Source organism: Aptenodytes patagonicus, chromosome 15 (assembly GCF_965638725.1).
Source record: "Aptenodytes patagonicus chromosome 15, bAptPat1.pri.cur, whole genome shotgun sequence".
In the NCBI taxonomy this organism is placed as follows: Eukaryota; Metazoa; Chordata; class Aves; order Sphenisciformes; family Spheniscidae; genus Aptenodytes; species Aptenodytes patagonicus.
The window spans coordinates 8,642,445-8,668,811 of NC_134963.1; the positions used below are offsets into that span (position 1 = coordinate 8,642,445).

General features: G+C 41.7%; 2 protein-coding genes across 10 annotated transcripts in view; one reads left to right on the plus strand and one right to left on the minus strand.

Annotated features, from left to right (window-relative positions):
* The window catches only part of GIT2 (GIT ArfGAP 2), a 34,535-nt gene extending 24,176 nt beyond the window's left edge, over nt 1-10,359 (minus strand). For all 7 annotated transcript variants that reach the window (XR_012996538.1, XM_076352670.1, XM_076352666.1 and 4 more), the window contains exons 1-8: nt 10,262-10,359; nt 5,528-5,661; nt 4,867-4,979; nt 4,018-4,123; nt 3,567-3,653; nt 3,291-3,421; nt 2,053-2,147; nt 1,179-1,224 (exon numbers count right to left, since the gene is read on the minus strand). Coding sequence is in view for 6 of the 7 variants with exons in the window: in XM_076352670.1 (XP_076208785.1) it covers nt 1,179-1,224; nt 2,053-2,147; nt 3,291-3,421; nt 3,567-3,653; nt 4,018-4,123; nt 4,867-4,979; nt 5,528-5,661; nt 10,262-10,313 (764 nt within the window). In the remaining variant the exon portion in view is untranslated. The remainder of the gene's footprint in view (nt 1-1,178; nt 1,225-2,052; nt 2,148-3,290; nt 3,422-3,566; nt 3,654-4,017; nt 4,124-4,866; nt 4,980-5,527; nt 5,662-10,261) is intronic.
* A 716-nt stretch (nt 10,360-11,075) lies between these two features.
* ANKRD13A (ankyrin repeat domain 13A) lies at nt 11,076-25,977 on the plus strand. Of its 3 annotated transcripts, none has more exons than XM_076352671.1 (16): nt 11,076-11,117; nt 11,524-11,631; nt 13,993-14,125; nt 14,258-14,382; nt 14,824-14,869; nt 15,558-15,701; nt 16,151-16,346; nt 17,425-17,491; nt 18,948-19,029; nt 19,773-19,831; nt 20,742-20,878; nt 21,255-21,412; nt 21,892-22,005; nt 22,758-22,909; nt 23,148-23,212; nt 24,021-25,977. In XM_076352671.1, exons 2-16 carry the CDS (start codon nt 11,533-11,535, stop codon nt 24,217-24,219), a joined length of 1,776 nt encoding a protein of 591 aa, XP_076208786.1. In that variant the 5' UTR covers nt 11,076-11,117; nt 11,524-11,532; the 3' UTR covers nt 24,220-25,977. The 3 variants fall into 3 exon arrangements, with proteins under 3 accessions (XP_076208786.1, XP_076208787.1, XP_076208788.1); XM_076352672.1 differs by having other exon boundaries at nt 11,092-11,111; XM_076352673.1 differs by lacking the exon at nt 11,076-11,117 and having other exon boundaries at nt 11,307-11,631; nt 16,211-16,346.
* The last annotated feature ends 390 nt before the right edge of the window (nt 25,978-26,367 follow it).

Below are 26,367 nucleotides of genomic sequence, written 5' to 3' on the forward strand. Positions count from 1 at the left end.
GCAGAAGGTAGGTGACCAGACGACTGGCAAATGGCTACAGCAATAGGGCCATGCTTAAAATTATTCTGTACTGATTAGTAAATAATCTCCTCTACTGGCTTCCAGCCTTGAACATGAGGGACAAGATGAAAATTGTGCAGTTCAACAATTTATCATAAAAGCCACAGATCAAGAAGCTGACAAATTTTGAGTCCATATTTGTATCACCCAGGGGAAGACTCCCCGGACCTACAAGGAGGGAAAGGCTCAAATAAAACCTCTGTATGGTTAACTGACATCACAGAGAGTTTGTGTAGGCAGTCACCTAGACAAGGGGGGGGGGGGGGGGGGGAGAGAAAAAGAAAAAGACCAGCAGAGGACATCAGTCAGAGGTAAGACAGTCAGGTTGTACTGCAGGCACTGCAATCTGAGCAGCACCTTTGAACAAGTCATTTTCTCTGCTTGCCAACTTCCTTCTCAGCGTAATGAGGCAAATGACACTTAGTCTGCTCTGCAAAATACTCTGCACTGAAAATACAGAGTACTTTATCCAATAGCTAACATCTGTAATTTTTTTAGATATACTGTGTTTAACACTATTTTACCAACTATTACAGTTTCTCTCTATAATTTTTATTTTATTAGTTTTTCCACAGAAATTCTGCAAGCAATAAGTTGAACAAGTTTACTTACAGCCGCCTTATTTCCAATTGCATAGCAATAAAAGAAAAATAGGGACTTATGATTAATACTTGATATGTTTTATACGAATATGATTTCACTAATCATAACCAAAAGTTAAAAGCACTCAGATGAGCAAAAGTATAAATATTTTCAGAGAAAAATGCAGCTTTCTTGCAAGTAGTTTCAAAATGCTGTATCAGGAAACTAACTCAATTGGTCCTTACATTATTTATAAAATCTGTTTCCCAGGAACCCTCATGTGTGTTCCCTTAATATAATTGTCTCACCTTCCCCCTGCATTTTAACAAATACAGTAAACTTCTATAATTTTTTTGATTTTGTTTAAATGCCAATATTCTTTCTAGAAAAAAAAAGCTTCCAAGATCGATAAAGGCACACATTAAAAAGTTAGAATGACAACAAGCTTAAAAGTTGTTTCAGAAAGGAAAGGAAACTTAATTATTAGGGTTTTTTATTTTGGTATTTTCAGACATGCCATGGAATCAGCAACTTACCTGTCTGCCATCTGAGGTATAACAAAGTGCTGTCCATTTTTATGCTCTAGAGTTGAAAACAAATTGCACTTTAATAGGTTGTTACTGGACTACAGTTTTCAATGTTGTCAGGATATACAGCTGGTACTCAGTTTTACTAAAAGATATAGTAATGAGAAACCCCAGGACATATGCAACAGGCAAACGTAGACTAATTTGCCTTGCATGTAATTACTCAATTTCCAGTTATAGGAAGCTAGTAAGTCTTAAAAGAAGGTTCCTACCACAACTTCCTGGTGTTATCAGAGATTCCAATTAAGGTTTATCAACTGTAGTAAATTCCATTAAAAAAAAAAAATTAAGTTCTAACATAGGTGCCTTTATGGCACCTAATGGCTAAAAATTTTTAAAAGCATGCTTGTGTTCAACAGGTACCTACTTAATTGAATACTCCCCTGCTTTCAATGAGAAGAAACTACTTGGAAGAGTTTCTACAATATCTCCTGCAGACTATTCAACAGTCACAAAATCTGTATCTTCCCTGCAATTCACTCCTTGAAGTTAAACAGTACTCATCTGATCTTATATGTAGGTTTCTCCACACTTTCAGGGCTATTCCATTTATAGAACACGTATTTGTGGAAAACCAGAAAGGAACTTCATTTTTAGTTTAGGTATACTTAAAATCCTGCAGTTTTATCTGAATTTTAAATGCATTATCACTAAGCTTACATCTTATACTTTCTTTAGTTCTTCCTGTATAATTTATATAACGTTAGAATATTTAAAATGCATATAAAAAGTGTAATAACACTGACACAAACATTATATACCATAGTTTGAACTGTCCTATAATTAACACTGAAAGATCTTGGAGCGTAGTTTTTCTACTTACCTGGTTTCCTGCCACAGAGATAGAAAGCTAACCTGTCTGTGAGTTCATACTGAATTTCCACCAGGCGCTCTGCCAGTTCGTGATGCCCACCTTGTCTGGTTTACACACACACACACAAAAAAGTTGCATTAGTTATTCATTTTGAGACATACAAAAAATTAAAAAATGGTCAGAGAAATAGATTTAGTACAAGCCACTGTTCAACACTGCACATGTTTAAATGTATCACACAGCACAGACTCACAGCAGGATTTTCAACAGCATGTTCTAGTGGGCAAAAAAACCCTATAGATAAACTTTTATGAACTTCCCAAAATGAGTCAGTGAAAACTCTGAAAACCTTTGCCTACTGCTTTGCTGTAGAAGAAAACCCAGATTATATAGGCTATTTTGAATACGTTATTTACAATTTTCTAGACAGTTCCTGAGCTCATGCAGCAAATTCACCCAACTTCACATTTGATTAATAGCATTGAGAAACAGAAATATTCTGGCATATTGTGGTGCAACCAAGTGAACTTATTCAGTCTTCAGATCCCACGTATGGCCTCAATTCAAAAGCAATCAGAGCAATAAGGATGTTTTATTTACACAAATGTGCACCTTCTAGTTGATCAGTAATGTCCAATTTTGCACATAAACACAAAAAAAACTTCAATGCTGTGCTGCAAATCTTGCAGTGCCTCATTACTGCCCAACTGATCAGCAGAGACAGTCACGTTTAATCTTTCTTGACACGAATGTTGTCTGCCCTTGCGAAGCCTAGAGCCTTTCTAAAGGTAGGCTTTCCTGAGGGTGCGGTTCTGCAACTGGATGAGTCTCACAGTTCACTGCCACTAAAAAGCCTGGTTCCACCCCCTGCTCCCTGACCCATCTGTGCAGTCCAGCCCTTTCCTACAGCAATTCCCTAGTTAATCCACACTCCTGGAGTCTACTCAGCTTGCTGAACTTGCAGAAACTCTTCTCCTCAGATTACTTTTCTGTGAGCTGCCAGATTGGCACAGCCTGTTTCACTGGGATCACAACTGTTGCCTCAAGCATCCAGGAGAATACAGGCTATGAAATGATGAAAATGCTTATTTATACTCTTTATGCATTTGCTCTTTCTTGAAAAAGTACTTGTTAGCATTTAACAGTCAAATTATTTTCAGGACAGAAACATATCTAAGCAAGTTCATCATGTGATTTATGAACATCAGTTAATATATGAGAGCATCACATAAGTCAGAGCCGTCTACCTTGCATACTCAACTGGAGTTTTTCCATTGGAATCTTGCGTGCCAGGATCAGCACCATAAACCGCTAATAATTCTGCTTGTAAAGTCTGTCCTGCCTTAGCAGCAACATGGAGCGGGGTGTTTCCTTTCTCCTACAGGTCATTAAGAAAAATATCTACTTAATCAACAGGTCTGAGTAGAAGATTGAAATATAATGTGTATCAGCTGAAATCAGTATAAATATTACGAACTGTAAGAATTGATTGTATATCAAAATAATGAAAAAAGTGTTCATACAGGATGAAAGAAGTTGGCTTGAGCTCCTAAGGAGAGTAATCGCAAACATGTCTCCAGATTCCCTGTCCTTACACTGGAATGGAGTTGCTGAAAAAGAAGCAGGATTATACTTAATACGGCGGCAATAACTGTGATTCAGCTTTTGTTTTTTCAGCCAAGCTTTTAGAAACAGGTATGCAAGAATTCTTGCTACGGCTGTTTTGTGTAAATGTTTTTCTCCAAGTTAACCTAAATTGATGCCTCTTAACCATCCACATCTCCAGTATCCATACGTATTACCCCAAAAAAGCAGCTTCAAGTTGAAGTCAAGCTGTATTTGTTTACATAATAGTGCTGAAGAACAGCAATAGTTATCTCAAGTCAAAAGCAACTAATTTAATTCAGTCAGATTTCACTGTTCTGTTACACACAAGTTGTAGCTTCTGCAGGCTGCCAGAAAAAACATACTAACCTTACTAAGATCTTTGGCAGTAACACTGTCATCTTCACGGCATGGCAAGCGATGAACAAATGCTAACATCTGATATTTAGCTCTAATGAATTCTGCTTTATTGGGACTGTAAAGAGAAACCCAAGCAACAGAAGGGAAAGAAAATAAATATTAGTGCTTTCACAATAATACAGGTGCTCTAGAAAAATGAAAATTCACAAGTGAAGATTGCATTAGATCTTTGCATGCTACTAGTAGCAAAGTTAGACCGGAAAAATATTTTCATTAAAAAACCAATCCAGTGCACATTGTCTAACTATACAGAGCATACTTTTGTTACAAACATCAAAATATCTGCAGACTTTATGATGTAGGGTATATTTCTTAGAAGTAAACATTGAACTTAAAATTATGCCAACTTAAGATCTATACTTACTATATGCACTTATTTACATTTTAAAATGAAGCACCATATTCAGTGACAGAAATCTTCTCTCAATTTTTTAATTCATCAGCCAAACTCAATCTCATTAGTAGCATTCAGTTAACTGAAGCACGTGGCATGAGAATTAAAAGTCTTTTGATTCAATTACAAGTAAAGGTCCTCACTACTCAAAGCTAGAGGTCAGGAATCAATAGTTCAGAGAATTCAAGCAATGTATTTCCATCTTTGCAATAAATTTAAAAAAATTAATCATTGGGAATTTTTAAAAAAATTTAAAAAATAAAAAATGAGTGAACAAATAACTAGTTTACTCCTGTTCTCTTCCAGCAAGAAAACATACACATGGATACCTTGCTGCCTCTGTCACTGCTGAATAAAATAATCACACTTCTACAAAAATAAAAATTCTGTAATTTTCCACTTACTGCACTTTATCCTGTGGGCTAGCTTTGCGCCTTCCACTCATAACAGAGGCAGGGTCCAGCAACGAATGTTCCCATATGGAGTTAGCACCATTATTATACAGTGTTTCAACCATCTGAAATCCAAAATGTATACAAACAGGCAGTAAAGAAATTTTGCTGCCAGCTGCACAGACTGACTAATCAAGTAGCTGTAATCATTTTCAAGTGGACAGCAAGCCAAAAATTCATATTCTGTGTGCCAGCATCCATAACCCACTGGGATATCAGAACCAGGCACACGCCTAGGAGGTTATTATGTGGAATGTAATAAGAACCCCCTTAAAATTCTCTACTCTTCCCAACAGCAGCTCTACTGAAAAGAGAGGCTTGCTACATATTGAAAGTTTAGGTTGAAGCAGATGCATTGCAGAAGTCTGAAAGAAAAGTTGAAGGTGACCTTCCAAAACAAAGGTATCAAATTAAAAAGGCACAGACAATTCTGATTTTAGTGGTCCATCATGGCAAAACAAGAGAAATAAAAGGAGACTAACTTAGAAAAAGAAAGCTTAAAAGGACCAGCCCCTCTCAAACAAAAGCTTAGCGATTTAAATTCCATTAAGAAAATGTTAAAAAAGTTAATATATCCAGTTTTAATGAAGGAAGACACAGTTTTCCTTTTTACCTGCAGCAGTGTTGGAGGCCATGGTGTATGCTTGAGATGTCTCACTTGAGAGATATGACGCCCCAAACTTCGATGAACACTACAGCACTCATCACAGATCAGAATCCCCCTGTTTATAGATGCCCAACAAGGATCTGAAAAAGAATACATTAATGACAACACAGAAGGCAACATGACCTTGTATTTCAAACACAGGGTCTAAAATGAGGAGCCCTGCCTTCTAACCCTAGCTTTACTGGTTAGCCATTATATGAGCTTGTAAATGTTACAACCTTGCTGGGCCTCTGGATGCCGGGGAAATAACAGTCCTTGCACTTACTGGGGATGCAGGAGTCCTAGGACAGCAAGGAGACCTGCTGTGGAAACTCTGAAAAAAGCCCCACTGTTTGCAGTTCTTCCTATGAAAATAGAATATTTTCCTTTGTAAGCATAACAGGACACTAAATTTATTACCTTCTTGAAGTGCTTACATGTCATTTAGTGCAGTCCTACAGAAATATATCTAACAATAGTACCTACCTGCTCTTTTGAAAAACTCAGAAGTCTACAAATAAAAAGTGGTAACAGTAGTCATGCTTTTTCACATATTACTCAGTCTTCATAAAAACACTCAAGAGTGTCACAGTAAAAAAAAAAGAGCAAGATACACATGTGTCAAGTTAAAGGCTCAGTAAAATCAAAAACTGTCAAGCAAATTAACTTCAACTCTGAACAGACCCAAATTGAAGCCGTCTTATAAGCAAACCAGAAAGAAAACTGATGGAAGGCAGAAGTAGTAAACAATATATACTAGCTACTATGTAGCTTCAAACATCAAAAAGTATAAATCCGAGTAGGAATGCTACATCAGATTGAAACTGAATATATGCGCAACAGAACATTAAACTGAGGTCCCTCTGCTGCTCTTAGCTCAGTCTTCAGAAGAAAACTCCAGTTTTCTGTCAGTGACACACGAAACCCAGCGTGCCAAGAACCCTGCAGTAACAGGCAACTGAGTAGCAAGACAGATCTTCAGATCTAGCACATCCCAGGAGAAAGAAAAAGGAATTCAAGATCTCTTCTATTTTGGAAAATTCTTCTTAATTTCAAATCCAGAGATGAGTTTGAGGCTAAATAAGTGAGTACAACACAAGCCTAGTATCTGATGAGAGAAATTCTGCATCCTGTCAGAATACATCTAAGCAATTGTGCATGATAAAAGTAGTCTTCTCTGACCCATGCAATAAATGTACTGAATCCCTGAAACATGAGATCTGATCATAGTTGTGGTTTTTGAGCGGAGTTGATGTTGTGCGTGTGCTGAAGGCAATGTAGGCAAACCTGTTCGAACCACGGGCCACGAGGGATGGGAGCATCTATTCACAGATGATAACTATCACAGCCCAGAGCCAAATTAAAGCATATGTTTTAGAAAAAAACCTAACCTAATTTAAAAAACAAATTAATAACAAGCATACAACCTCCCTATTAAATCATTCCATTATTTTAACAACTTTCACTTCTAAGAGGGAAAAAAATAACAACGAAATGAGATGCATTAGCGCTAACCTAACAACCCAAGACTGGAGGCAGCCTTCCAGATTAATGAGTCTAGTCCCTTTTCATTACAGACAACCTTATCACACACTCATTCATAAACTAATAGGATTCTCCTGAAAGCCATTATGTTTCTTGTTTCAATCACTAGTTAGACTGCTTGTGAGCCTCGCTCTGTTTTGATGACTAACAGTCATCATCAGTTTTTTTTCCTTACATCCACCTCAATACCTAACTTAACTGGCTCCAAACAATGGCCGTTTAGCCAGGGTAAAGTCAGCTACTGTTTATTTGGTCACTTCATAGCAGAAACAGGGCTTTAAAATTCTTCTAAAGAAAAAAAAGTCGAGGCCTTGCTTGTAATTTCAGCTTGTACATTCTACTTAAAAGAAATCACATTGATCAAAGAGTCCATGTTTACGTAGAATCTGTCAAAAACTGGCACCATTGGAAATGTGGATGGCGTGATGCAAAAAAAGACAACAATAAAAGAAAAACAAAAGGAAAGACAACAGACGGATTCGGCAAGGGAACTGAAAAGTTCAGCACGATGGGCCAAGAGAACGCTCTTTGCTCCTACTAAGTGTTGGGGAGGCCAGAGAGAGGACCGACAGCAGCTCAGGCCCCGGTTTAGGAGCCTAAATGATACGGAACAGAGCGGATTTGACAGCGTGCATGGTGGAAAATGGACTGATCAAAAAGCAGTGGGAAGTTAAGCACTGCAACCTGTTTTCTGAGTCACACTGGTTTAACTGAAAGAGGTTTTTTTTATGAAACTGCACAACGATTTGTAGCCCCTCAATTCAATTCATACCTGGCTTAGTACCGTTTACTTGTTCCCAAGTAACAGATGGGGATGGGAAAGGGAAAAGGAACACAGTGTTAGACAGTCTGAAGAAACAGAGAGCGAGCTATCAGGTTATGGGAAAATTGATATTTCAGGTTTAAATTAAACTCCAGCACAAACACTTAATTAAATTAATTTGGATCATTTTAAGAGAGATCCAATCATGGACACAATCAAAACATGCTTAAGCTGATACCAAAATACAACAGGGAAGAAGCTAGAAAGATAGGTCAAATCTGTTTTCAGGAACATGGCAGAGTGATTCAAAACAGGAAGCGTGTGATGAAGACAAGCCTGAACCGTGAGTGTGAACAGTGAACTCCTGCCTGAGAATAGGAAGTGTACCAGAAAAGTACACGTAAAATCACCTCATGTAAAAGAAAACTACTCATACTTTGCCATAGAAACAAAGCATGTATCGATGAACTTCAAGGGGCAAGCGCTAGTTATTCCAGCAGTCAGGCATCCTGCGCTTGCTACACCTGCTGTGGGTGAAAAGCCTGCAGTCCCCCCAGGTCTCCAGACAGAGCTGCACACACAGCAGCTCCCAAACACCGCTCTGACAAATTCTCTTTGGTTTAAGTAAAAGAACGGTTTGATTTTTTTTTTTTTTTAAATTTAAGAAAGGATTAAGTTAAGATTTCTTTATGTATACGGATAAGCCAGCAGATTTCTTCACCAAGATCAAGTAAATATCTGACAATGTTATAATGTCACAACACAACAAAATAAAAGGCCGGTTTACAAGATTACCCTAATAGTGATTCTGATACATTGCATACTCCTGATGAGCTTAACAAATACAAACACAGTAAAACAACTTTATCTCAGAGTCACAACACCACTGATGTTTAAAAGCATAGATATGCTACCTTGTATGAGATAGGGACAACTGCCTACATAAGGTATGCAAGCTCTATTTATTGTGAAAACAAAATTCTATGATGGTAAAAGTAACTCCCTGGGAGTTAATTTGAGATTTTTTTTAATTTTTTTTTTTTTTTTAAAGCAGAAGTCCCATTTTACAAAAGTTGTTATCCCCTCTCCCACATCATACCTTCTGGCCATTCAAATGTTATCTACCTTACAGTGTTTTAATTCATTTCAGTATGTACATAAGTAATTGTATTGGAAGAAGCAGCACAGAACACAAACAACAAAAACTACATAACTCTGAGAAGGAAAGACAACACAGTTGCTAAAAAAAAAAGTAAAGTGGACAGTTTTAAATATAAGAACAGCAAAACTACAGATGGTCAGAAAAGGAGATGCAACTGACTTTCTAGAAACAAGACTTGTTTCAATAAGCTCCCAAATTTATCTGCAGCATAAGACGGACAACGTGCATGTCAACACAGAACACGTGTTGCTCACTGAACATTTCCAATCCAAGTCTATCGGGCATTTCGAATACCCTTTCTTTAGAAGTTTGGGATACCTACACTCAGCTCAGGCCGTGGGACAAGTCATGCACTTAACAAGCTTAAATTTTACTTCCCCCTGACCCTCAGCATAAGGGATGTCCCCAAAATCCGTCCCGCTCTCATCTTCACACGTCCCCCGAAATGGCCACTGTCCCACTCAGTGACACAACCTACACCCTCCTCCCACCTTTTAGCTCCGTGACTGGAAGATTTCTTTAAGTAAGCCTTCCTCCTTTCGAAGCTGAGGAGTTCCAGATTTACTTATAACCAGAGCGCGGTCGTTGTCCACAGGCCATTCCCCGAAGGTCTGGCCCCTCGGCGCGGACCCGGCCCCAGGGGCGCAGAGCTGACCTGAGAGGGCAGGGGGGAGAGACGGCGGTAACAGCCGGGCTACCGGTGCGACCTGTATGCTTTGAAACTAAAGTTACAGCAAACTGAAGAGAGGGCTGAGCGCACCATCGCTCGGTACGAGAATGGGTCCTTCAGGAAAAGGCCGATACGGACAAAACCGCTGAAGACGCGTCCAAACCCGGCAAAACCGGCTCCCCGCCGCCGAGGGGCCGCTACAAGGCGGCGACACCCCGGAACAGCGCCGGGGAGGTGCGGGCCCGCGCCGGGAGCGCCGCCTTCCCCCGGGACGCTGCGCCGCGCTCCCCCCGCGCCGGGTGCCGGGGCCGCTCCCGGGGGCGGCCCGCTGACAGGAGCCCCCCCCCCCCCCGCCGCGCAGGGGTGCCCCGGCCCGGCGGCCACGGCCATTGCGAGCCCGGCGCTTCCCGCCCCCCACGGCCCCTCACGGCCGCCACCTGCCCGCGCCCCCTCAGCGCCTGAGGGGGGGGAAGCGCCGCTGCCCGGTCTGAGGGGAGGGGGATGGGCTCGCCCGGCCGCCGGGGTGCCTTCGCCGCGCCCCCGGCCGCCGCCGGTGCCTACCCTGGGCGCTGCAGTCGGCGCAGACGTCGCTGCTCCTCAGGCGCTTCGACATGGTGCGCGGCGGCGGCGAGACCGAGCGCTTCCTGCCGCGCTAACGGGTCCCCGCCGCCAGCCCCCGCCAGGCGGCCGAGCCGAGGCGGCAGCGCGCAGGCGCACGGCAGCGCCGCCCGCTCCGCCGCCGGCCCTATTCGCCAAGCTGCGTGCGCCAGCGCCGGGCTGCGTTCCGCTTGGCGAACGGGGGCGTGGTGCGGGGCGGCCCCGGGCCGCCATGTTCGCTCCTGGCAAAGGGGCGGTAGTCACGGTCGGCCACGTTTGTCCCTGGCAGACGCCTGCCTCAGGCCGCGCTCCGCTTCACAGAAGCGTTGCGCTTTTGCGGGGAAGCGTAGAGACCTCCCGTAAGTGGCTGCGCCGGCCTGCTCCGCAGTCGCCTCACGACTAGGGCGGAGGGGGAGCTGGGAGAAACGAGGTTTCGGAAGCCCGGCCCGGCCGGCTGGCGGAAGAGGCTGCTCTCCATCAAGCCTTGCCCTCACCCACCATGGCGGCGGCAGGGCGGGCGGGCGAAACCAACGTTCGGTGGAGGCGGGGCGGGGAGCAGCCAGCGCTGAGCGCCGCGTCCGGCCCAACGTCGCGCTGCCGCCCCCCCTCCCCCTGCGCGAAGGGCGATGGGGCAGCTTGCGGGCGGGACGCTCCATCTGCCCGCCCGCGGGGGGGTAGGGTTGGCGGGGAGCAGCAACTTCCTTTTTCCGTGGGCTCGCCGGTGGCGGCAGGCTGAGGGGAAGCCCCCCCCCCCCGCATCCGCCGCGCTGTGGTCCGTCCCAGCCGCTGCCCTGGAGAGACGGGAAGGAGGGAGGTGGGGGTGAGGCGGCCGGGCGCACCCGGGTGTGTGGGGCCGGGGGAGGCCCTCAGGAGTGTGGGGGCGAGGGGAGCGGGAGGTCCCCAGGAGTGTGGGGCTGTGGGGGGCACCAAGAGCAGGGGAGACCGCCAAGAGTGTGGGGTGGGGTGGGCCGTGCCGGCGGGGGTGGGCCGTGCCCAGGAGCAGGGGACCCCCAGGAGTGTGATTTTTGCGTGGGGCACCCCTTGGAGCAGGGTGAAGGGGTTCGTAGGGAGTTGTGGCCCAGTGTCCCCCACCACCACCTGGGGCCGGTGGGTGCCAGGAGAGAGGAGAAGCTCAGGGGGGTCAAGGCTTGAGTAACCTGGGGTCTCCAAAACAAAGAGGGGGGGGAACAGTGAGGGTAGGCACCCTGCTTCCCCCCCTCCTGCAGGTGTGTGGCATGATGAGTTCCCCTGGCAGGGCCAGCAGCGCGTTTCCCCTGCACGTCCTGGTCTGGAATAATGACTACAGGCGGCTGGACGAGGAGCTGCAGGACAAGGTAACCGGGGTGCCTGGCCGGCTGGTGGAGGGGCTGCTGTGGGGCTGGCGGCCCCAAAGAGCTTGTGCCCTGGTACGGGGCTTGGTGCCCCTCGCTTACCGCCCTTCTAGGGAGAAGTAATCTTGGTGGCACTCCCAGGTCTGTTTGCTGGGCCTGTGGGATTGCTGCGCTTCTTTACCTATTTATTTGTGGTTGCGGGAGTGATGTAAGAAGGCGTAGGAATATACTTTTTGTTATGTAAGATATTAAACATTGACTTCTTATCTGTAAAGCTGTGCTCGGAGCATTCGAGTGCAGGTTGCAGAATAGCTCTATGGAAAGTTTTAGGAGTCTTTGAAACAGATCAGGAAGAGCAGATATGATGGACGCTAATTTTTTTTCTGTGCCAGGAAAGCAATAAATACTGCTTACCTTAATGGGAAGTCAACATGCAGAAAAGGTGGCTGCTGCTGCCGAAGATTAAACCAGCCTCTAGCTTGCTGAGGACCAGCAGTTCTTACAGCTTCGTTGCTGTCCAAGACTGTGGGGGCAGCGTTTTTATACTGGCTGGAATGTTTTCAGCATCTCTGGTAAAAAAATGGATCATTGTTTCGTGCTGTAGAGTAGAAAAATACAAAGCTGTTCCCTCTCTGGGTCGGCTAAGCGAGAAATGGTAATGACGCAAGGAAACGGTCTGAAAAGCTGCAGCAAAGCTCGAGCAGCAAACATCCTTCTTGCTGAGATGCTATGTGAAAGCTCTGACATTCGCTAGTGTGGAGTATAGTTTGCAGAAGCAGAGCATATTAATTACATTATACCTGACACCACAAGTATATGAGCCAAAGATCAGCTGTGCCGCCTCCTGACTAGTGACTATCATCTGCAATTCTAACGGTACACCACGATTTACTAATGCTTGCTTAGAGCATGCTCCTGTCCTGTTTTTAGGAGAATCTTTGGAATGCAGTTAGTTCTTAGCTAATTCATGTGATCTTACTCCTTAACAAAATCTTTAACCTTACTGGCACGTTGCTTCTGTGTATTTATTTCTGTTTCAATAACGTTCTCGCCTGTGAAAGTTTGTCATTAAATAAGGATCATTCTGCTTCTTGTTAGTCTGAGACAAGTTCACACCTGTGAAGCGCTGCTTCCTACCTGAAACGCTTTATACTGTACGGAAATGAGCAACGTGTTAAGATGGAATATGTCTGTCTCTTACTTCCTTTATCTGCTTTTAAATAACTTCTTTTTTTGAAGTATTCCAAAGATATGTTTCCTCCTGCTTCCTTGGGATAAGCTTCTTGCTGTCGGAGGGGTGCGTGAGGGAATCAAAAGACACTTGCCAGCTGCACGTGGTATGGCAAATGACGGGTAGGATGTATGGTTACCGGTTAACAGCAGCAAAGACAATTGGGAGGGACGCCTTAGAGTCCTTTACCTGTCAGTGCAGTAGGCATTGGAGCTGTAGGAAGTGGGGAAGCAAATTAATTAGTATTCCACCACAGAAGTGAAAAGAGAATGCTTTAAAATGAAGCTTTCCCTACTCTGTGTGTGATCTTTCCAACTTAATGCTGTCACATAACCGTGTTAACTTGCATAATAACTTTCCTTTCTTATTCTGCTATTGACTTTCCCCTTTTCCTTTAGTTATAGATGCTCTTCTGTTTCAAATCTCTAAGCTAATAGTGAGAAATATGTAAGGTATGAGTATGTTGTGCTTGCATGTTTTGGATATTTATGCCTGTGTAGTTTTTTTTTATTTTAGTGACTTGTACAAAATGCGCTCATTCTTCATTGTGCTGTGTGTGTCAGTCAAATGGATGCTTTGTAAAATACCATTTGCTTCTATACTTTCAAAAAGTGCTATACAAAATTGGTGTTGTATGTCCTGCTACTTCTCCCCCCCCCCATTATGTGGTATAATGTTAAACTCTCTAGTGGTCTCTCAGGCTGTTGACTGTCCATGGTGCAATGCACGCAGACTAGAACTCCTGTCTTCTCCTGAAAGAGACCCCTTCTGAAGGGAGACAGAAGGGGAAATAATTACAGAAAAAGAAATGAGAAGCATCAACAAGAACTCAGTCACGTCTTACAGTGATACTAGTTCTTACCGTGTCGGTTTTATAGGCCCTGTTCTGCTTCTCTTTTTATTTCAGTGGGGAAGTAAGATTGCACTGTACGGAGTGCAGAAGGGCAGTACAGTAGTGTTTGAAAACTGAGTCGACTGTGCACCACAGACTGATACGTGGGAATACCTAGGGAATATTGACTCCTGGGATACTACTGTCAGGCTTTGTTTATATAAACTCTTCTCAGTGTGCTCTGATTAGCTGCATTTGATAGGACAGCTTCAGCATTATTTCTCTCTCGGATACTCAACAGGATGTTGATCAACGTGATCCACGAGGCCGGACCTTGTTGCACCTTGCTGTTTCCTTGGGTTATATAGAATCTGCCAAAGTCCTTCTTCAACACAAGGCAGACGTAACTAAAGAGAATGCACAGGGATGGACAGGTAAAGATAACTTGGAAAACAGAAGTCGTGTTAATACTTTTCAGTTGCAGATGTTGTATTTTGACTGCTTTTACATTATGTGTTTTGCTCAGAAAGCCAACTGAAACTAGCTTGTGTCTGGATTTCTTTCAGTTTTGCATGAGGCTGTCAGTACAGGAGACCCAGAGATGGTACAAATGATTCTGCAGCATCGGGACTACCAGCAGACCTCTATGACACTTGGAGGAGTTCCTGAATTACTCCAAAAGATTAATGAAGTAATTATCTGGTTTAAACCTCTTACTCCAGGCTGCAATTCTCATTCGAGTAGTTCAGTTAAGTAAACTGAAATCAGATGGGCAATTGTGTTCTTCGTTTCAACTTGCATATTCCATAGCGCTGTGGGAGATGGAGACTTTTTCCTTGACTTTACTTTGAAATCCTTAGTCATGAACTCCAGCATTGGAGGCTGAATCTTGAAGGTGTTGCTGTTCCTTTAGTAAAATAAGGAAGAACAGCTCATCAGAAAGCAGCAGTGGTAGGCCAGTGTCTTTTATGTTTGTTAGTTTCAATTTCATTTTTTTAACGTTCATCTATCATGTCTCGAGTTCTGTTCTTTTTTTGTTTTTCTTTATCTAAAATGTTCACGAGAAATGCTGTACTGAATCTTGGATTAAAACTATTTCATGAAGTATTCATAAAGTATTTTCCTTCTTCAGACTCCTGACTTTTATGTGGAAATGAAATGGGAGTTCACTAGCTGGGGTAAGAATCCTGGTCATCGTTACCTCTTCTAAACTGTAGACGAAGGGACTGGCTTATGTACAAATGTCACAAAAGATATGCAGAGAAATATCTGCTCCCCAGAATACTTATCTCTTCACCTCTCAAAATAACCTTTTATATTTTTGTTGCACAGTTATTCTTTGTTTCCTGTTTATTTGCTTCGTTTGGGGTTTGTTTGTTTGTTAATGGAGAGTTTAGCCATTGTTAGAATTGCTGAAGACGTTTCTTGGGGTTTTGTTTACCTGTCTCTGGCTATCGATGACTAAGACAGCGATACACATCTCACAGATAGATGCACAGACTACTTGGGAAATACCTGCTTTTCTTTTAAAGGAATGAACACTAGGCCTTACAGTTGACTTAATTTTCCAAACAGCTAACTACTAGACTGCTAGGAGATGGGGTTTATGCCATTTCACATCTTTTAGCCTGAACTAATGTCTTCTTCCTTTTCAAGTTCATCTTTAATGTAAAGCTGGTGGGTTTCATCCCTAAGCTGATTGTTCTTAAAGCTAAAGAAGATCAGTATCTCACCTCCTTTGGAATAATATCACAATACTGAGCAATCCTGTGTCAGGGATATAGCTTCTGCTGGAATTCAGACTTCCTGTGCGCGAAGTCTCTTGAATATTTTTCTCTTTACTTTCTTCTCATTTTTCTGTTATAGTCCCACTGGTTTCTAGAGTTTGTCCAAGCGATGTCTGCCGCATCTGGAAAAGTGGTGCCAAGCTGCGTGTTGATATCACTTTACTGGGCTTCGAAAATATGAGCTGGGAGAGAGGAAGGCGTAGTTTAATTTTCAAGGGAGAAGGTAAATATTTTAGCATGTCTGCACCATTGATCACCAAATATCATGTGAGCCACAGTGAGAAATCCCAACTTTGCACAAAAAGACCTGTTGAGGCTGAGTACTGAATTTTAGAAAAGTTTCATACATATATTCCGTGAGTGTCTCATAGAGATACTGTTTTGCAGCTTAACGTAACGGCTTAATTTCTTTCCTTTGAGTAAATCTGAGGTCAAAATTTGGTAATAGGGCTAAAATTTGACTTCAGTCTTTTACTTGGTTAAAGTAAAACTTGTGTTCTCCTGCCCCCCAAATAAAAAATAATTTTAGGTACAGCTCCAGATTTGATCTCAGCTGAGTGCAAAATACAGTAATTAGCATCCACCCTGATTTGATACACAGTATATTCTCAGTTTTTCATTCTGGAATACTGTTGCTAAGTTTTTTAGATTGAGATGTACCATTTCCAACAGATACTGGAGGTTGGGCAGAACTAATTGAGATCAATCATGATGATAAGTTTGTTACAACAGAGCGTTTTGAGATTTCCCAACACATGAAGCGTTTGACATTGGGATCTATGACACCAAAAAGAAAAGATGTGGAAAGACGCCTTACATCTCCAATTATTAATACGTGCCTTGATACAAAAAATATTGCTTTTGAAAGGTAAGATACAAAGTTTCTCTTAACAAATAAACACTTCAAGATTATGGGTGGTCATACTTGCAATAAAGCTTTAAAGACAAACTCTCAAAAGCCCTGGTAATAAAAACTTTTAGGGGTAGATCTGAAATTAATTTAAACTTCACATATCATTAGATAAGGAAATTTGGCTTGGTCAGCTTGCCACTATTGCTTGGCAATATTGATTTGCAGAAAAATTCCAGTTTATCGTATTAGAGAGATCAATGTTAATGTCTCATCACAAGTTTGCATTTCATCCAAATCCATATGTATAGTGCTGAAACTAATGGGGAAGAACTTGCATCTTGTAGCTAAGTCAGTCAAATCTCACATTAATACTTTAAATAAAAATAAGTGTATAGTGTGTCTTTCCATAGACACATGTTTGTCTTCCTTGTTTACTACACGTGTTTATCCAGGTATCTGTCAGCTTAGTTCAAACAATCCTTTTTATGAAGCTCCTTTTGGAGTGCTCTGTGATGCAGTAAACCACCCCCATGACCATACAAAACAAGTGTTTTCAAAGTGAGATGTGTAATTCCAACATCTTTCTCCTGAATATTTAGTACCCTTTCAAAGCTGCCCAGAATTAGTCCCTGTGATGTTCGCTGAGCCTTAGTAACTGCAGCATCTACTCATCCAGAAACTAAGATTTCTTAGACAGAAGTATTCCTACTATCCAGTTCCCCAAATTGCAGTGGCAGGTTACTTTTGAAATTGAACTGTGTATTAAAAGCTGCCATGCCCAGGCTGTCGGACAAAATAATTCGGTAAGTTTTTAGGCTGTCCTCCTCTGTGGCTCAGGTATCCACATCTCAATCTAAAATCTGTCTGAGCTTTTGTGCTTTGGCCACGGACTGAATAAGAACAGAAACAGCATGACTTCCTCAGCCCTCTTGTGATATATGTGTTTGTGAGGACAGATCGACCTGTGCTTTTGTCCGGGGTTAATAATCAAATAACCTATGAAATGTCATTTAAAATCAATTTTAGAAAAACGGGCTGGGGATTGTGTAGAAATGCAACTGTATAGACGCTTGTGGTGTTCACTCTTTGTCAGAACCACATCTGGATTCTGGGTATGGAGGACAGAAAAAGCAGAAGGTGTAAATGGTTATGAAGCAAAGGTAAAGCCCATTCTATTCTTTTAAGAGGTCTTATAGCTAACTGAAGCATGATTGTGTTTTGCCTTTATTTCCTGAATATTTCAGGAGTTAAACTTCCTATCGAGAGCTTTATTGTGTTGCCAGCAGAACTGGGCAGGAGTGAGGAACTTCAAGGCTGCCACGTTTGTGGGAGGGATGGTGCCTGTATGCAGGAATGTCAGCAGGGGCTTTAGGGGAGCAGGAGGATTAAAGCGTTTCAGGATAAGAGGGGCAAAAGATTCAGCATAACTGCTAGAACTCCCTTCCATCCAAAAACTGGAATTTAACTCATTCTTGCATATTGTCAATCTTTCACTGTTTTAAAAGACGACGAACCTGTTGGTGAAGTGCCGTGAGCACTCTTTAGTTACAGTATTGCAAGGAAATAACAGCCTCCTGCTGCCATGAGTTGCATCATGAATTCAAGTAATAAAAGACTGCTGGTAAATTAAAGACCCTGACCGTGCTCATGAGTCATACAGTTGCTTAGATTTGTTCCATGTGACACTGTTTTTGTCTCCCATTTCAATTTAGTGAAATATTTCTGAAGATGGCTTTACAGCCTTACTGTGTTAGGAATTTGAGTTAAGAATCACAAGACTTAACTTCCCTGATTCATAAGTCTGTGTTTACTCCAGGTTTTGGAATTTGTGCAATAAATTACATTTTGTAATTTCATTTAACAGAAGAATACATGCTGAATAGCTTTCTACATTTATATGAAGGTTTTTCTGGTAAGACTGCAGGACTCTTCAGTTGGACGTGGGGTTCATTAGTGTTCCTGCAGAATTAAACTATCACTAAATTTCATTTGGAAGGTCGTACGAGTGACCTCTGTCTAGAAATAGCATCATCTGACTTTCCTTCCCCATTCTCTCTTAAAACCTCTGCCCAGGTGGGGATTCTTTCCAGGAAGCTTGGAAATGCCTGTCTAGTTTTGAGGTTGGTTTAGTTAGTTACAAAAGCGTATTTAAAAGTGTGTAAATCTGCTTTCCAGGAACTTGGTTGACAGCAACAGAAGTCAGCCTTTCAAAGTCAATGCCCAAACTCCTTTGCCATTCTTTCGGCACAGGATGCTTGCGAGATTAATGCTGTCTGGAGATACTGTGGTGTATGATTTGCAGTGTTTCTTATTTTATCAACTTGCCCAGCAGGTGGCATGTAGTTTCAGCCTTATCATAGGTCTGTCAAGAATATATTATGTAGGATTTCCATTATACCAAAGCGAATAGAAAAATCAGAGTGCAGCATTTCCTGTTGATCACCAGTATGTTAAAGATTAAGACCTTTGTCAATGGGAGGCAGATCCATGCCGCTTTATTCTGTCTTTAGATTTGTGTACATGGTGCTTTACTAGAGAGAACTCTCTTTTTTTCTTTTTTTTTTAACCTGTGATGCTTTTTTGGTTTTTGTCCTTGTACTTTTTTTTTTTTAAAAGGTATACATTGCAAACAATGTGAATGTGGTCACAAGAATCCGAACGGAACATTTAACAGAAGAGGAGAAGAAAAGATATAAAGGTAGTTTTCCTATAGGATAACTGGAAATAAGTAGAACCTTTTGGCTTTCTGATACCTTCTCTGTGTGACTGCAGACAAACAGGACAGATAGACAAGGGAAATACTTTTCTTGCTGACTTTGCCCTGTTTTACTTTCACATGTTGTGTGTCCGAGGTAGCTCATTACTGGACTCCTAATCTACAAATGAACCAGTATTTATCCTAGCTGTATTTAGAGAAAGGAAGAGCCCTTCGAAACTGTTCAAAGTTTATTGAAAGTTTTAAAGGACTGCGCTTTTCCATGCTTTTTGCTGCTCTGGAATGTATTCATGCTTTTACTTTGCTTTGGCCATGATTACAAGATTCATGTAGGCTTTGTTTGCTTGGACTCTTTGTTTTGTTTTGGTCCACTAATTTTGTCTAGTATTAAAACTAAAGTAAAGGGTGACCAGCCAGTAAACTCGTATGGAAATACTGCCCTTCATTTGCCTACCTTGGGGCCCAGGGGGGGAGGCACTGTGACTAATAAAGCTATCTGCTAATGATAGAAACCACTGAAAATCTTTGCCGCTGTTCTGTGTATTGTACCCATTTTATACTGTCACCTTTAGGTCCTGGGCTTGCCTGGTAAAGCTTACAGGAAATGTGAACGGCTTACTGCACTTTGGGTTAGAGGCCTTGCTTGTTAACCTGGTGTGTACGTTAAATTTTACTGCTTATTAATAGTAATAGATTTTTTGGGTTTTCCCTCCTGTTATCTGAAGCTGACAGGAACCCCCTGGAATCATTTCTGGGTACAGTGGAGCATGAGTATGGTGCTCAGGTGAGTGTCTGACGTCGAAACAGGTCACTGCAGCGCAGAGATCTGTGCTGGTAGGAATTCTGGGTGTGTGGAATCTTGTTGGGCAGCAATTTTGATTATGAGGTTTAAATTTTCCCTGAGGATGTTTTTGTCTGTTTTAAGCCCTCCAATGTTCTGCATGAATAGCAGGTACCTCCTTCTGAACACTCTTACGAAAAAGACATAGAATCCATTAGCACAGCAAGAGCTGGGGTGTGAGCAGTGGCAGTAAATCTGAGCAAGCACAGATCTTAGTGGCAACCCACCAGTAATCTGAGAAGACATGTCCACAGACCTGCAGGAGCCTCAGGTGGGAGATAGTGCTAGCATGGTCAGACAAAGATATGAAAGGATGAAGTGATGTGTTGGCACACTGCTCTTGAGCAACTTGGAGGAAAACCATACATCCTCTGCTGTTCTGAAATGTGGTGGTAATGATTTCGATATGGCTTTAGGAACTCCCTTGCATCTGTACGTACTTAAGTACAGTAGATAATAGATTTGCCAACTGCTGGCTCTGTATCAGGATGGCGTTGCAGATCTTGCGTGGATCTAGAGATTTTTGTTTCAAATACCCCATCAAAGTTTTGCCTTTAATAAAGGATTTGGAGCCTAGAAATGCTGTAGCTTGTGTGTGCATTTCTGGTTGGTTTCTAGCTTTAAAATATTTAAGTAGATTTTTCCTGTCTCTAAAATGCTTGGAGATTTTTAGCCTCAGCAGAAAGCAGTCTAAACGTGTGCACTTGTATTTATGGCTGTGTGTCACTGGTGTCTAAAATAGAGAATGAGTTACTTCACAAGAGGTAACTTCCAAGTTTCTTGTAGTAGCCACTGTCTATTTGTTCCGTACTTTTTGGTTTTTTCTTTTTTTTTTTTCTCTCTTTCCTTATAGAGTACGACCAAGACAACAGAGTATGCTGCAAGTAACAATCCTACTGCTATTACTCTGGAGGAATACTTTGACCCAGAATTTGATTTGAAAGGTAGAGACATAGGAAGACCGAAAGAAGTCACCATTCGAACGCAGAAGTGAGAAATAACATTTTAACTCTTTCTAGTTTGTCTCTTCCCAGTCATCTAATCTCTGGAAACCATTTTTACAAATATCCAGTGTGGTTTTCTCCCAGCTTTCAAAATTAATCAAAAGAGAGATCTTGGAGTATTCAGCTATACTCTAATTCTTCTTCCACTAGGTCAAAGAAAACATTTGGACTAGTGCTGTAACTTGTTAGTGACCTCCTGTGCTTTGCCCTCAGTCTGACCAGGAATGTGGTTCGGTTTCTCAGAGCAGTAACTGTTCTGACTCTTTGAAATGTATGAAGCAGGTGACAATGCTATGTATTTTGCTTTGCATCTGTTCCTAAACTGTAAACTTAGGATGTTTTTATTCAACTTTCTCTTTAAGATTTAAAGCAACCTTGTGGATGAGTGAAGAGTTTCCCTTGTCTCTTATGGAACAAGTCACTCCAATCATCGATCTGATGGCCAGAACTAGTGCTCATTTTGCCAGACTTAGGGATTTTATCACTCTGGAATTTCCACCGGGATTTCCTGTCAAAATTGGTAATACTTAGCAATTTTTATTGTAGCATCTTCTTCATTTCCATTCTTTCTATTGGTTTTGCAGAGTGTATTTACAAATACCATGTTAGTTTTTTAGTAGTCATCTCACTGATACCTAGAACTGAGAACCCAAATGTACATTGTCTTGTATGTCTTGGGGTAATTGAATCCAAATTCTGAATGACCAGTACAGAGGTATAATTTTAAAGACAGTATCATTTCAGTAAGAATGAGCTGTTGCTAGCCCTTTCCTCTTAGCTTCAATGCCTGAGATTTGGCAGATCTTATTATAAAATAAGAGATTTAGAGAGAGAGTGAGAATGACTAAGGGTAACTTCTTGGTGAAGTATACTTTGTCATTACGGGATGCTGCTTGTGGAATACATTCAAGAAACATGCAAGGGTTTGATGTGGCTGTAGGTGTGGAAGTGAATGAGAGAGTTCTCTTTTTGACAGAAGTCTTGTACTCTTTCGTATAGAAATTCCCCTATTTCATGTGCTGAATGCCCGAATTACATTTGAAAATGTCAATGGCTGCAGGACAGCTGACAAAACGTCATCACAAATGGCTGGAGGTGCACAGTGTGATTCAGGTAAGGAGTGGAAAGATGCAGTGTTTGCATCTTTTTACATTTCTGTCAGTGGAATGCACAGAAGAGAGAGGTGGGTTAACTGCAGAGAATGGAACATTCACAGGTGAGAGGAAGCTGCAATGCATTACAGCTGATCTGGAGTGTGTGATGCTAATCATACTGACCCATTCTGCCCCTTCCATGCCTGCCAGACTGACTAAACTGAGCTCTAGCAAGCTTTCCCAAGTATTTTGAGGTCTAAATTCTGGTGCAAGCTATTACTATGGGAAGTGGAATACACAATTCCTGTAAGTGACAGCTAAGTCTGCATGCTCTTTCAGAAAAGAATGGATTACGTTTGAGTAGGATGCTCATGACTGCATATATCCAGTGATACTCTGTCCTATGAGCTGTTGCAGACCCATTCATTAGGAATAAGCTCAGAAGAGCCACTGCGGTATTTATCTTTTGCAACCTTTTTTCCCCCCCCCCCCATCTGGTTTTGTCAGAGTTCAGCCACCTTAGTGCTCTGCTGCACACTGGTTTTATTTGTATAACTTGCCAGCATCCTAAAGGAAGACCCTGCATTCTGTCTTACTGCTGTGCTTGTTTGCCACGGAAGTCTTTCAAAGCCTGTTGGTATATTTAGCCAGGTGGTTAATCTGAATTTTTGGAGTTAACTTAATCATGCATAAACATTCATCAGAATTTTTTAAGTCACAACTTGTAAAAATATACTGTGCCATGTTTGTAACTATATTTGGCTTCTGTAGGTCCTAATTTCGAGGTTGACCAGTCAGTGTTTGAGATCCCTAAATCTTACCATGTCCAAGATGACGGTAGGAACATACATGTGCAGGATGAAGATAACGAGATCATGCAGTTTGCTATTCAGCAGAGTTTGTTGGAATCCCGTGGAAATAAAGTAAGTGTGCTGTAATCTGTGCAGTGCAGATCTGACAGTTTTGACAAGGACTATGCAGCGATAGCTGCATCTCTGAATTAAACCCACGTAGGACCTATTTTTCTAAGAACCTCAGAAGAGAAAAATATAGTAATGTATTTCAAAGAAGAAATAAGAGTGATTTAAGAGTTGCCTTTCAGTGAGTTGCACTGCAGACCTGTTAACTGCTGTGGAATTGTCTGTCTCTCCCCATTTCTAGGAAGTGGGGATGCATTCCAACGGAGCAGTTGCATATTCACAGGACTTCAATATACAGTATCAGAGGTAACTGATTTTTTTCACGTCACGCCATGCAGTGACAGAGCAAAAACACTTCCAACAGTAGCGTGAAGCAATTTTGCAATTTTTTTTGTGTATGTAGGTAACAGATGCACAGAACCCAAGCTCTCTTTTCTTGTGCTTCTTCTAACTTTTACTTTTCCAAGAAGCAGGGACTCCAAACTGAGCCTCCCTGGCTTATATAGTATAGCTCTCTAGCTCAGCTGTGGGACTGGTCTGCGCACATAACGGATTTATTACCCAACAAATAAACACAGTCCTTCTGCTCTGCTCTTAAACTGTGAATTTGGTCCCTCTGGGTTGAGTGTTTGTTTATTAGGTGCTGCACACTTCAGGATAGCTCTTCTTTCTTTTCAAAATCATTATGTAATCCTTAAAAATTTAGCAACATATATTTAATGGACCCTTGAGGATATGCTCTGGTATCTGTGGGGTCTTCCTGCAGTTAAGTGCAAAGAAATCTTTGTGCACACAAAGAACTGCATCCTCTTGGTTCTTTTGTACGTGGAAAATCGTGTTGCCTTTAAAATAGGTGAGAATGTTTTTAGAAGCCCATTGAAAATTTAACTGTTAGTATGTATGAAACATTCTGAGGAACCTTCAAAGAACAGGTTTTACGTTGGGAATTTTATGGATGTTAGAACAACTGCTCTCTTATCCTGAAAACTGCTTTCTGCCCTCTGGGGAGAGATTTTCAGGTTTGCAGTTAGAAAACAGTTGCTAGGAAGGATCATTACAGGAAACATGAAATAGGCTCTGTCCCTTACTTCTTGAAGTTCTCTTTCTCCTTCAGGGCACTGCAGGAGAGCTATCTAACAAGCTCAGGTAACTCACACAGCAGCACCCCTAGTGAACCTTCCAGTTTTGAAAAAGACTTGCAGCTTGCCATGGAGTTGTCTGTCCGAGAGCAGGAGGAACGGGAGAAGCAACGTCGTGAAGAGGAAGATGCAGAGCTTCAGCAAGTTTTACAGCTTTCTCTTGTGGAAAAATAACTCCGTAGCGATCTCCTGAAATAAGGGTGACCCAAATCTGCATAAAACTGAAGCCTTTCAGAGCTGTCAGTCTGAAGACCACTCCTGGATTGCTTAAGTAAACATTTCACCTGCCGCCTTAGTTGGCATCATCAGCTACAAAGAGCTGATTTATTTTTGTTTGAGGGAGTTTCAGATCACGGGACTCTGCATTTGGCTCCCCAACCATGCAGTCTTAGCTTTGAAGGAAAAGTTTTTATCTCAACGTATTTATTGAAGAGCAGATGGAAACTTTGCTTAGCATCAGGATATAGGATTGCAGTAAAGCTTGAAAACCTGATTTATGGGGACTTCAGGAGGGAAACTTCATTACTTACCAAAGAAATATTCATCTGCTTAGTCATTTCTGAATAATTCAAAGCCATTGTCTGTTTCTTCCGGTTGTTACATGGAAGAGTATCTATATGCGCGTATACACACATACAGTAGTTCTTCATGCTGACAGTGTACCATGCTGACAGATGTTTTCTGTTAGTTTTGTTTATATGTGATTGTCTCTTCTCTAGTTACTGAGATTTTATCATGTGCTCCTGCTTAAGAGGGATAATTTTATACTTGAACAGCTAATCCAAGCTCAAGATTAAACTAGTGCTTTCTGAAAAAGGACAAAACAAGTAGCCAGTAAAATTTTAGATCCTAAAATGGGACCATCCGTCTAGTAAAGTAGCAGTTTCTGCAGTGATTCAAAACCAGCTAGTTCCCATAGTCAGAGGGCAGCAAGAAAATAAGCGATAGATACAGGTGCTTCTTGCGATCACTTGGGGTGTGTGCATGAGTGCGTGCCTGTGTGTGGGTGCTAAATTCAAATAGAAAAAAATTCAGGTGAAATTTTAATGTATACTTATTGGAAGATAAGTTTTAATTCTGTCATCTGAAAGGGAAACGTGTGTTGCTTTTTAAAATTCAAATGCTCATCCTTCATGTGAATACATATATATTTTTTTATCTGAATATTTTTATTGATTTTAAAACAAGCCAATATGACTACACTCATAAAAATGGTATTGTAACAATTTGCAAGTATGTTTTAACCAGCTTTCCTCAGGTCTTTCGTCATACAATATATTTGTAGCTATTTTATCTGCACTTCTGTCAGTGTTTACAGTACTTACGCTGTGACTCTCAAGTGCACTCCACAAGTACACAATGTACATCCACAGGAAAGCCTTATGGTAGTTAAATGTGAGCAATATTCCTCTGTTCTGGCTGGCAGAAGTGTGAAGAACCTACGGTACATATGGTCTGATCTTGCTACCTAATCCTGCACTTGTTCCTTGGGCAAAACAGGGCAGTTCTGTGTGACCAACTATTAACCAGTATAAAATCACTATAAAATGGACTTGATCATAACCGGTGGGATGGTGGGTTACTCGGAACCCTATTTTAAACCAATAATCCATTGTTTTACATAGCAAAAGATTAAAATTCCTTCAGCGTACACTAGAACTGGTATATCTGCACCATTTTTGTTTAATGATACAGCTTGCATCCCTAAATAGCTTATTTGGTGTTTGCAGGAATGTTGACTTTCTTGCACAGTGGCAGTGGTCTATGTTGGAATTGCATCTTTCTTTGAAAAGGGGATTACTGTGACTTTCACAGTTGAAAAAAAGGGAATAAGCCTTGCATTGAGCTCTTGACAAAGTTGTGAGGTAGGAGGCGAGACTGCGGGTTTTTCCTCCAGTGGAAATAAAGAGTGCTGTTGCCTTTATAAAACTATCTGTCTGACATTGCTTTTCTTCTATTAAGCATTTCAAAGGTTACAAGGGAGGGGGGAAATACCTTTTTGCAAGCTGACTTATTCTCTGTTTTTTATGTTGTAAACTAAAGAATATTGAGCAGTTTCAGTTCAAGTTTTGTTATGCTCCTGCTTCTTAGTCTGGGACTGTAAAAAAATTTGGGTGATGGGTTTTTGTTGTGGGTTTTTTTTTTTTTTCTTTCTGTGACATTTGCATCATTCCATCTAAACTAGAAGGCCCTGCTTCCCTGAAACAGGTGCTGCTCTCCTTAAACCCTAGCTTACTTTTTACCCAGAGTGTAAGATGCATCCTCTGATCCTCTGTGTGTGCTGGAAGAAAAAACAAAGATACTGCACAGTGTTACACTGCG